Source organism: Myotis myotis, unplaced genomic scaffold (assembly GCF_014108235.1).
Source record: "Myotis myotis isolate mMyoMyo1 unplaced genomic scaffold, mMyoMyo1.p scaffold_m19_p_15, whole genome shotgun sequence".
Classification (NCBI taxonomy): Eukaryota; Metazoa; Chordata; class Mammalia; order Chiroptera; family Vespertilionidae; genus Myotis; species Myotis myotis.
In genome coordinates, this window is record NW_023416319.1 from 6,351,252 (window position 1) to 6,362,809 (window position 11,558).

At 56.9% G+C, this 11,558-nt stretch overlaps 1 protein-coding gene across 1 annotated transcript; it reads right to left on the minus strand.

The window, feature by feature from the left end:
• Nucleotides 1-1,389: 1,389 nt before the first annotated feature.
• KCNK18 (potassium two pore domain channel subfamily K member 18) lies at nucleotides 1,390-11,358 on the minus strand. Its single transcript, XM_036337368.1, has 3 exons — nucleotides 11,139-11,358; nucleotides 8,196-8,324; nucleotides 1,390-2,171 (listed from the first exon to the last, which is right to left on the minus strand). The coding sequence occupies exons 1-3, from the start codon at nucleotides 11,356-11,358 to the stop codon at nucleotides 1,390-1,392; spliced, it is 1,131 nt and encodes a 376-aa protein (XP_036193261.1).
• Between the last annotated feature and the right edge of the window lie 200 nt (nucleotides 11,359-11,558).

The window sequence follows — 11,558 nt, forward strand, 5'->3', positions numbered from 1 at the left end:
GCCCGGGTCCCCAGGAGTGACTCTGAGACAAGGACTGTGTGCATGTGGGTTATTTAGGGGTGATCTCAGAGCAGTGAGGAGATGAGATGGGGAGGTGAAGGGGGCCAATACAGGGTGTTCTCATGAGCAGCAGAGGCTCCAGGCAGCTGGGAACTCAGGGACATGACCCAGGGTTACCCCAGGGGAGAGGCAAGAAGCTGGGTGCCATCAGTCATGGATTGATGGCTGCTCCCAAGAGCCCTGACTCCTTGGCACTTCTAACCTGCCCTGTGAATGCCCAGCTTTAGGGGCCAGAGAAAGTCCTCATGCAAAGGGAGCCGGAGAGCCAGGGCAGCTGGGAGGGCCACCTACAGCATCTGCCCCACAGACCAGCTCATTCATGAATTGGCACAGGGTGAGTGCCAACGAGTGCCAGACCTCTTGTGTGCCCAGCCATTTGCTTAAGCATCAACACTTCCACATGCCAACTCATTCAGGAGATGCCAATCGCATCCCGCTGAGTGAGAACACTGGTCTGCACAGACCCTGACAATCAGGAACTCTCCCGGGCCCCTGTGAACATGGGCGACAGCACCTCTCAGCGGATGGGCGTATTTTACGCGGGCTGGAATCCGCTGGTCTGGCCGGCATTCGCACAGTCACGTAAGAAAAGAGGCTGCTCAGAGGGGCTCTGTTGCATCAAGGGCACACGGGGAGCGGCTCAGGAAGGTTTAATTCAGCCCACAGTGCAACGTGCAAGAACAAAGGCGATTTTTTCCTCATGGTGCAAGAAAACTGGTGACTTCTGTTAGCTGGTTTCATCTACATATGGTGATGGTTGTTTTGTTTGTTTGTTTTTTTTTAAAAAAAAAAAGGGAGACAGGGGACACACTCCCTCTTGGGAGCATGCCCATGCCTTTCCTGTCCCCTTCCCCCTCTCTCCTTCCCCCATAGACATGCATCTCCTAAGCTCTAAGAGACCCCGCGAGGCTTGCAACCAGGGCAGCAATGGGCAGTGATATAGTTCATCTGGGGCAAACCCCAGACCCCATTTCTCTAACTTCTTAGTGAGCCAAAGCAGGTCAGCCTGGGATCATTTCCCCAGTCCTTTCTTATTTCACTGTCCCCAGCGTGAATAAGCAGCCTCTAAAATAAAAAAAAAAAATGAAGACAGGGAAATAAATTGGACATTAGGGCCTGGTGATCGTTTTTGTCTACTGTCCTGTTACATAGGGCACTGGCCACCTTTCTGCAGGGCCTGGAGGCTAAAATCAGGGCCCCAAGGTCTCAGATGACAGGCCGCAGGGCCACGCTTTAACTACACTAGCCCCAAAAGCCCAGGCAAGCAACCCAGCTCGGCCCACATGTGCCACATCGGGGACGGGGGCGCCTTCCCGGTTTAGCGGGGTCCTAACACTTCCCTTTGGCGAAGAGCAGCATGAGCTGTTTGTACATGCGAATCAGCCTGTTCTGCACCAGCTTAAAAGCGATGCACACGATCTCCATCCCGACGATGATGTAGAGGGAGAAAAACAAGAAGAAGTGGGGGTGTTCCAAGGCGGTGTCCCCAAACCCGATGGTGGTCAGCGTGACGAAGCAGAAGTAGAAGGCGTCCTGGAAGTCGAGGTGCTGCTCCCAGGCGGGGAGGATGGCAGCTGCGCAGGAGATGTAGGCGAACACCAGGAGGGCGATGACGGGCAGGGGCACGTCCAGCCGCTCCACCTGCCGGCCCACCTCGTCCAGGTTGCTGATGACGGAGTAGGAGAGTCTCCCCGACACCAGCTCGGGGCAGGAGTTACTCCTGGGCACAGCCCGCGGGGGCGGTTGCAGCGTGTTCTGTGTGTCTCCCGCCAGGAGCCCCTCGAGCAGCTCCATGCTGTTGCTGGGGGCGGAGGGACACATGCCGGGTTTGGGGCCCGGGGGCTCCTGAGCACTGATGATGATCCTGGGGATGGCTGGGTCCATGGGCTTGGCGGCAGGCCTTCTCCGGCAGAGCAGTCGGGAGCACCATCTGGAGAGCGGAGGGCGGAGCGGGAGGAGCCCTTGGAACCGATTGTAGGACCTGGACAGGATGGTTGCTAGGATGTCGCCTGTGTCCGTGAGCACCAGGACCATCAGGGGGATGCCGAAGAGCGCGTAGAGCATGACCAGGTACTTGCCGAGCCTGGTGACGGGGTAGACGTGGCTGTAACCTGCAAGAGGACACAGCCGGGCTGGTCACCTGGCCCCCCTGCCCCTTCCCCCCCCAAAAGGCGTTAAAGAGACCTCTGCCCTTTCCCCTCCTTGGCGTGACCTTTGACACAATGTGTTTGCAAATATGCATCTTAAAACACTCATCCTCTTGTCTACCGTTAGGCCTGCTTTGGGGGGGGGCGGGGTATAAGGGGTGACACCCAGCTTCTCTTTAGGAGACAGAGCAGGTCGTGTCCAGATGATTGACCTGGAGTGTCCTTGGCAGGGGCCAAGCACGTGATTGGGAGTGAGCTGACCGCCTTTCACCCTGCCTGGCCATTCCTGAGCATCTGCGTGAGATGGACCAGCTCACCTGGAAGGACAGGAAGAGCGCAGGTAAGGGGGCGTGGATGGCCTTGCAATCATACCCACCACCCCTTCCTCCTCCATGAAGGCAGGCACTGGGTTTTTAAGGAGCCACCCTTGTCCTCGCTGGAAGGTCTGGGCCTCTTGGTTTGTTTGTGTCTGTGTATTAGGTGATTATTATGTGCCTTCCATGTGTACAGCAGTGTGCATAGCGTTCAGGACAGTAGGAAGTTGGAAAGTGAATAAAATGCAATTGCTGCTCTCAGAGCCACCGTGGTTTAGTGCGCTAGACATGTTCACAAATGATGGGGGAGCGGTTAGGATCCCAGCATCTGGAGCAGTGGTTCTCAACCTTCCTAAGGCCGCAACCCTTTAATACAGGTCCTCATGTTGTGGTGACCCCCAACCATAAAATTATTTTCGTTGCTACTTCATAACTGTAATTTTGCTACTGTTATGAATCGTCATGTAAATATCTGATATGCAGGATGTATTTTCATTGTTACAAATTGAACATAATTAAAGCATAGTGATTCATCACAAAAACAATATGTAATTATATATGTGTTTTCCGATGGTCTTAGACGACCCCTGTGAAAGGGTTGCGACCCACAGGTTGAGAACCGCTGATCTAGAATCTTACCAATCTCAGTTCGAATCCCAGCTCTGCCATTTACTAGAAAGTGACTTGCCTGCTCACATTTTAAGGTTTCTTATCTGTAAACTAGAGGCTCGGTGCACGAAATTTCGTGCACTGGAGGGGGGTCCCTCAGCCCGGCCTGCACCCTCTCGCAGTCTGGGACCCCTCGCTCCTCACACCCCCCCGCCCCCACCCCGCCTGCAGTGGAGGCAGGAGAGGCTCCTGCCACCTCCTCTGTGCTCGCCAGCTGTGAGCCCGGCTACTCGGATCGCACTGACCACCAGGGGGCAGCTCTGAGGCATTGAGCATCTGCCCCGTGATGGTCAGTGCGCATCATAGTGACTGGTCTTTCCGCCGTTCGGCCGATTTGCATATTAGGGTTTTATTATATAGGATGAGGACGACTATCCCTGCTTTGTCTATCAACTAGCAGGCAGGACTTCATGGGGCCAGTGCCTGACACATAGTGGGCGACTGGAGAAGGCTGGCGTCCTCACCTCCAGGAGCTAACGTAGCTGCCTACTGAGCAGCCACTGGGCTGGCATCAGCCCACCTTCCTAGGTGGGCGTTGTTATCACCATTCACAGATGGGGAAACGGAGGCCAGAGACCGGAAGCAATGTGGCCAGAGACCGGAAGCAATGTGGCGTGTGAGAGAGAGGGGAGGTGGGTGTCACACCCCAGGGCTGCCAGGGCTCAGTCTCCACTGGGTCAGGGGCACCAAGGGGGTGGAACCTTCAACCAGTGAGAACAGGTTCTCCAAGCAAAGGGGCAGGTGGGCTGAGGCCTCCATGCTCTCTGGGACCCCCTCCTTCTCCCACCCTCACCCCCAGCAGGCCAGGAGAGGGAGCCGCCAAACCTCACAGCACAGGTAGTCAGACCTTCTGGATGGGCAAGCTCAGTGACCTCGACACACAGGGAACGCTTTCGTCTTTAATGCCTGTGTTTAATTTTTGATGCCTTAAAGGAAGATTAATACAGGAAACCCAGCCCAATTATGTAAATTAATGTGAAGGTAATTGCTAGGCTGGCTGAGCCCCAGCTCCTCCGGGGCCGCAGCTCCTGTGGCCGGCTCTGGGCCAGGCTCTGCCCTGTGGGAATGATCAGTTGCCCACTGCGCCAGGGTCCTGGGGGAGGGCCGTGGCCCACGATGGGTCTCAGCAGTGTGTGCCTGTTCCGGGGCATTCCGGGCCACCCTAGCTGGTTCCAGAGGTTCCGTGTGATAGCAGGGCGATTCGCTCTGTGTGTGTCTTCCTAGTGTGTGTGCACATGGAGTGCTGACGGCAGGCGCCGGGCACACAGCGAGCGGAGTCAATAGGGAACCGAACCCCGCTGAGCTTCTGGTTTAGTGGAGGAGACAGCTGTGCATCGAATGCCATTCCCCACTCAGCAGGTATGGGATTCCAGGTGGGGATCCAGGACAGGATGTACAAGAGCAGGCTGTTGCGTGACCTCACTCATATGTGGAATCTAATTAACAAAATAAACTGATGAACAGAGTGGATCCAGAGACTTGGAAGCATGGAACAGAGTGGGGAATCTCGGAGGGAAGGCGGGGGAGGGTGGGGGGGGGGATGGAAAGAGATCAACCCAAGACCTTGAATGCATATATGCATCACCCATGGACACAGACAATAGGGTGGTGGCCTGGGCTGGGGGTTGGGGCCGGCTGGAGGGGGTCAATGAGGGAAAAGAGGGGACATATGTAACACAATGATAATTTTTTTTTTTAAAAGAGCAGGCTGATGGGTGAGCAATTAAAACAAAGGCACCCTGCCTGGATTCCACATTTATGGAGCACCTACCACATGCCAGGCTCTTGTGCCCAAGCTTGGGGGATATACAAGGAACAGGCAGGGGTCACGCCCTATGGGGGCTCCTGGTTGAGAGGAAAGCTTGGCCTGGAGCTTGGCTCTCCTCCATTCCAGCAGGACGCGGCCAGGAGTGTGTACCGGGCTCGGGACTGGGGAGTGCATTGGTTCCACCTCCCACCGGGTCCCGGGTTTGCTCCGTGTGGCAGGACTTGCTGGGAGGGTACTGAGGGTTCCCACTGCCTCCACTCCAGCAGCTCCCGCCCTCCCCTGAGGGACAGGGGTTGCAGAAGTGGCCTCAGGACAGCCTCCCCTCCAGGCCTTGGTGAAAGCCCAGGACCACTGAGGAGACCGTGGTGGGTGGGGTCTAAGGGAGAGGGAGGACGGGCGACAGAGGTAGGTCATGGGTAGAATGGCCAACTGCCCCGTTTGCTCAGGACTGAGGGGTGTCCCAGAACATGGGACTTCTGGTGCTAAAACCAATGCAGCCAGGGCAAAGGAGGCCATGGAGGAGGGCGGGGAGAGACTCCTGAGCAGGGAGGAGGAGAGAGGAAGGGGGTGGGGGAGGGAGCCGAGCCTCTCCTATGGGGGCAGGAGCTCAGAGAGGCCCAGCCATGGCTACCGGCCAGAGGAGCCCAGGCCCTGGGTGTCATGGGACCCACAGAGCCATCAGCCCAGAAGGACGCCAGCAGCAGCCTGGGGGCCCATCGACAGGCCTCTCCCCTCTGTTTTCCAGGCAGCACAGAGCCCCCAGTTCCCAGGCACCCCGAGGAAAGTGAGGAGTTAAAATTCCCCATCCGCAAGTATGGAGACCCAGGGTCAGATTTTTTTTCCCTTTAAAAGGAAAAAATGCTCATTTCTTACAAGATTTATAGAGTCAAGTGCCTTTTGGAGTCAAAATTCCTTGCAATACAAAACCACCATTATTACCACAGTTAATGGACATGGAACAGGGAAGTCAGGTGACCTGGCCAGGGTCAAACAGCCTACAGCCCACAAGGGTGTGTACCCCTCTCCCTAAGATCTCACCCACCCCCCTCCCCCCCCACACACACCCAACCTGCTCTCCTCGGCAAAGGTGGGCTTCGCACCTTGTAAATAAAGTCTGTGGCTGCCTTGGGTGGGACATGTTTATAACCCAGAATATATGCCATGTTATAGAAAATACTCCACAGAAACAAGTCTCAGAGAGCGCCCAGCCCCAACGAAGGGCCTATATTGACTGCCCCAATTACCGGACGCTGAGCTGCATAATGGAAAATCAGATCATTTCTTCTAATGCATTTATATGTTCCACTAGGATCAGTCCCCTCCACTTAGCCTGGGAGTATTTAATAGCTCGTCCACTTAACTTTCTAACCCAAGGGGGCTGACCCAATTGGCAATGGCGGGGGGTTGGCCAGCCTCACACCTGTCAGGTGTCCCTTTCCCAGCATCAAGGCCAGGTGCATGGCAGGTGACCCAGAGACCCAGGGCCGGCAGCGGCAATGCCAGCAGGGCCTTCAAACACCGTTATCGATTCTGGGTAGTGCAGAACTTTCCCCAACATCCTCTTCCAGTTGTCATTGCTGGACGGCCCGATGTCCTAATTGACTTACATCGTGGGTGATAGCATCGCTTCCTGGGGATTTAAACCAAGCTAATGCATTTCCATCACATCAGTGGTTCCCAGCCCGGAGTCCGGTTAGAATCACCCAAGGGCTCTGAGAAAGGCTGACGCCTGGGCCCGTCCCTAGAGATTCTGACTTGATTGGCGTGGGGCAGGGTCCAGGCTCGGAGCTTGTGGAAGACGGCCAGGTGATAGCCAGGGCTGGCGTCAGGTCAGTGCCTCCCCACGTTAGCACGCATCCGAATCGCCATGAGAACTGGTTAAACACACTTTGCTGGGCCCCACAGCCATAGTTTCTGACTCAGAAGGTCTAGGATGGGCCCGAGAATTACCTTGAATTTCTAACATGTTCTTGGGTGATACATGTGCTACTTACTGGTCCAGAGACTGCACCTTGGTAACCATTGTATTAGCTCAGTGGGTCTCAACGGGGGGCAGTCTTGCCCCCCAAAGACGTTTGTCAAAGCCTGGAGACACTTTTGGTTGGTGAAACTGGTGGGTACAGCGGAGGAAGAGGTAGAGGTAAGAGCTGCTGGCGGATAAGGGCCAGGGACGCTGCTATACTTCCCACAGTGCCCAGGGCAGCCCCCACAGCAAAGTCATCTGGTCCAGCCGTCATATTGTCCGTAGTGCCCAGGCTTAGAAATGATAAGATCAGTTAGACCAATCCCCTGAAGTTCTTGAGAAGAAAACACACACACACTAAAAACAAACTAAACCCCATGCTCTCAGCCCCCTTGCTCATCACCAGGATCTTCCTTGTAGACACTGCTCCCCGTAACGGTTGTCCCCACAAAGTGTTCCCAGCTCACTGCCGAGTGGGACAGAAACAGCATCTACCTCATGGGGTTGCCGTGAGAATGCAATAGGATGACGCATGTGAGGCCCTGCTGGGTGCTCAGGGGTATCGCTGTTCTTGTCACTCATCACCCTGGCAATGTCAGCCTTCTGGAAGAAACCAGCTGTGGGCGCTGGTGATCCTGAAACCCACCTCCCCTCCCCGCCCCTCACGGGGAGCCCCAGTGCTGAGTGTCTCCACTGGGAGGCGCCACCGGAGCTGCAACTTCCAGTCCTGCCTCTTGGACCTCCCTTAAGCCTGGGGCCGCTGCCCCAAGTCGGCGCTCCCACAAAGCCCTGAGCACATCCTGTGCTGACCACGGGGCTGTCCCGAGTTCCTCTGTCCTGCCCAGGAGCTGGGCTGGCAGGTACTACCGGGCCGATGGTGTTTGGGACAAGGGCACTCAACTGCGGGGCGAGAAGGGGCTGGATCCCAGCCCAACACCTTGCTCACTGGGGGCTACGCCCCGTCTAGACCCAGCTCCGACCCTGACCCTGACCTGATTATTCCTGTAGCTGCGGACAGACCTGGGCTGCACCCACCTGAGAAAGGGCGCTCTTTTCTAATTCCCATGAAGGCACCTTGTGGGCCAGTGGCAGGGCCTGCTGTGTCCTGAGCTGGGACCAGTGCCTGCCCGCGCGCAGGAGGCCTGGCAAAGGGTAGGCCCTCCACACGACATGAATTGAACGTCCCAGCATCCTCACCAAGGGCCCTCAGCATCTCCCTGCCCCATCCTCTCCCCAGGCCTTTCTGCCAGGCCCAGCCTTGCCCTTGAACTTACCCACGGTGCTGATCACCGAGCAACAGAAGAAGAGCGAGCTCAGGAAGGACCAGTCTGCGGACCTGCTGGACCACTGGGGCTTCACCTTGGACAGCAGCTGCCGGAGGTCCAGCTTCCTGTCTTCCATCCCTGGAGAAAGAGAGGGCCAGGGTGAGGGAGAGAGCTCCGCCCTCCAAGACAGGGACCCCCGAGGTGAAGGGGAGTCTTCCCCAGGGACCAGTAGCGCCCCACCTCCCCCGCCCCTGTCATTTTAAAATATATATATTTTTTCATTGACTTCAGAGAGGAAGGGAGAGGGAGATAGAAACATCAATGATGAGAGAGTCATTGATCAGATGCCTCCTGCACGACCCTCTACCAGGGATCGAGCCTGCAACCCGGGCATGTGCCCCGAATCGAACCGTGACCTCCTGGTTCATAGGTCGACTCTCAACCACTGAGCCATGCTGGCTGCTCCCCTCCAACCCAGCCTTGAGGCCCCATCAACACCAACACTTGGCTCTCGGGGCCCTGCTTGTCAGTGTCTCTGCCGTTAGGTCCTGCTCGGGTGCCTGCAGGGAGCAGCCCAGGCTCACGCCCGAGCTCAGCCACGGGATGCTGTGCAGCCGTGGAGGGCTTTCTGGGTTCTCCAGGCCTCTGTCTTCCACCGTGCAAAGGGGCACACACACTTCTGCTCTGTCTGTCACGGGATCTTGTAAATTGAAAGCAAAAGGCTTTTATGAAATGCAAGCTGTGCTGTGGTCGCAACCTGCACTGCCTCCTGGAGGTCACTGAGCCGATGGAGTTTGGTGGTTGTACTGGGATCTGTGGGCACCAGCCACCCGAGGGTGTCTGGGATGCGTGGCAGAAGCAGGTTTGGGCCCGGCTGGCATGGCTCAATGAAACAGGAGGTCACGGTTCGATTCCTGGTCAGGGCACATGCCCAGGTTGTGGGCTCGATCCCCCGTGTGGGGTGTGCAGGAGGCGGCTGATCAATGATTCTCTCTCATCATTGATGTTTCTCTCTCTCTCCCTCTCCCTGAAATCAATATACATATTGAAGCAGGTTGGGGAGCCCTGGTTCTTCAGGGGGGTTTTCAGAGGTCCCTTTGGCCTGGCAGCCAGTGGGTTTGGGGGACCCTAGAAGCCACGTGCCAGACTCTGGGTGGTGGGAAGAGTATGTCACAGAGCCTGGCCCACAGCAGGAAGTCACACTCACTCGACTGGGCACCAGCCTGGGAGTCCAGACACCTGCATTCCCGGCCCAGCTCTGACCCTGACCAGCTCCTATAGCTGCGGACAGGAAGCCTGCTTCTCGGCCTCCGTTTCCCCAGCAGGGAGGCAGCAGGACATGGGGGCGTGGGGGAAGCTCTGGCACCGGAACCCAAATGCCTGGGGCTGAATCCCCGGCCCCATTTCCTAGTGTGCGACCTTGGGCAAGCCGCTTACCTCCCAGTGCCTCAGTTGCTTCATCTGAGAAAGGGGACAATTGATGCCCACCTCATGGGGGTGGTGTAAGGACTGAGTGTGCTATTGCATGGAAAGCCTTTGGCATGGCGTCTGCTCTTAGCTAGCCCGTACTGAGGAGTTTAACCTCCATTGAAAATCGGTACAAAATGTGTCTGGACCAGCCCCGTGTTCCCACACCATTCCGTGCATCAGAATCACCTGGGAAACTTCTTAAACATTGGATTCCCCCCGGCTGGTATGGCTTAGTGTTTGAGTGTCGGCCCATGAACTAGGAGGTCATGGTTCAGTTCCTGGTCAGGGCACATGCCTGGGTTGCAGGCTCGATCCCCCGTAGGGAAGTGCAGGAGGCAGCCAGTCAATGTTTCTCTCTCATCGCTGTTTCTCTCTCCCTCTCCCTTTCCCTTCCTCTCTCTAAAATCAATAAAAAATATTTAAAAAAATAAGATTCTAGCTCGGCCCCAGAGGTCATGATTAAGTTGGCTTGGGGAAGCGCTGGGCATGCGCATTTTAGACAAGCCCCCTGGGTGGTGCCAGTCGTGGCCAGGTGCGGAAAGCCCTGCCCTTGTGGACAGTCCAGAGCCGGCGATGGCTCAATGTCCCAGCAGCAGCGCTGGCAGAAGTCACCTCCCAGTTGGCTGAGCAGGTGCGTGTCTGTCTGGTACAGGTGCAGAGAGGAGGGGTGGGGAGGCCCCTCCACAGAGGGGAGACCCTGCCCCTGCAACCAACCTCTAGTCAGCCCCAGCCCAGAGGACCGGCCTCCAGTGGAAACCAGTGGCGAAATACAAGTGAAACCCGATCAGGACATAGACACAGCGCTTTGTGCCTTCCATCTCGTTTATCATCCCGTCTGCTTCCCATGGGTCCTTGGGATTGTGGGCCCCCCTCTGTCCAGCACTCTACACCCAGAGAGGGCAGCGGCTCTGCCTGGGGCCACACAGCAAGCTGGGAGACTGGCGAGGAGGACTAGAACCAGGCCCCAAGGTCTTCCTACAGTCTCTCCTCCTCCCCTCAGTCCAACAACAGAAAAGGCTGCTTGAAATAGAAAGCAGGAGAGTAGGGGGCAGGCTGCTCTCTATCTGGTGCCCAATTTGGATTGTTCCTTGACTTCTAATCCCTGTAAATGGAATCATGGGTGGGGCAGGCATCCTTCTGAGGACCAGCCTAGGAACTCCTAGCCCCGGCTTCGTCACCTCCCCGCCCAGCCTCACCGTATCTCTAGCAGCCCACCCTCCCCAGAGCCTGCTGGCCTGTGTGGGGCTGGGGCTGAGGCAGCGGGAAGGGGGCGTCTTTTCAGAGCAGGTACTGGGTGCTCAGTGCTTCTTTGACATTCTTCACGGCAACCCTAAGAGGCCATTATTCTCCCTATTGACAGAGGAGAAAACTGAGGCTCAGAAAGGGAAGCCACTGGCCTAAGGTCACCCAGGCTCCATGCAGAGGGTCCCAGCCCCTCTACCCACAGAGAAAAGGCCCACCCTGCCCTGGTGAGCCACCTACCAGTTCTGTTGCATTTTAAGAGGCCACAGAGCTGCTCCAAGAAATCCTCAAACTCTGGGTCACCTGCCCCCAGGTCCCGGCCACCCTCAATGGCTGAGAAGAGCAGGGCGCCCAGCATCGCGTAGGTCACCAGGGAGCAGAGAAAGCAGAGGCGAGGGAGGAGTTTCTCCAGGGCCTCCTGGCAGCACCTCCTGGCCTGGGGCGGCCCTGCAGCCTCCATCCTCCCAGGAGCTCACAGGACAGGAGGTACGGGAGGAAGAGGCAGGATCACCCAGGCCCCGCCGAGAGGAGAAGGAGGAGAAGGAGGAGGAGGAGGAGGAGGAGGAGGAGGAGGAGGAGGAGGAGGAGGAGGAGGAGGAGGAGGAGGAGCGGCAGTGCCCGGGAATGGCCAGGCTCCAGCGCTAAGTGGATGGTGCATGC

Bases quoted from the DNA above. Each gene is read 5' to 3' on its own strand.
- KCNK18 (XM_036337368.1), bottom strand. From the start codon at position 11,358: ATGGAGGCTGCAGGGCCGCCCCAGGCCAGGAGGTGCTGCCAGGAGGCC. The intron at 8,325-11,138 runs GTAGGTGGCTCA...CTCTTTCTCCAG, and splicing joins CTTAAAATGCAACAGAACTG to GGATGGAAGACAGGAAGCTG. The intron at 2,172-8,195 runs GTAAGTTCAAGG...GTCCTCTTGCAG, and splicing joins CTCGGTGATCAGCACCGTGG to GTTACAGCCACGTCTACCCC.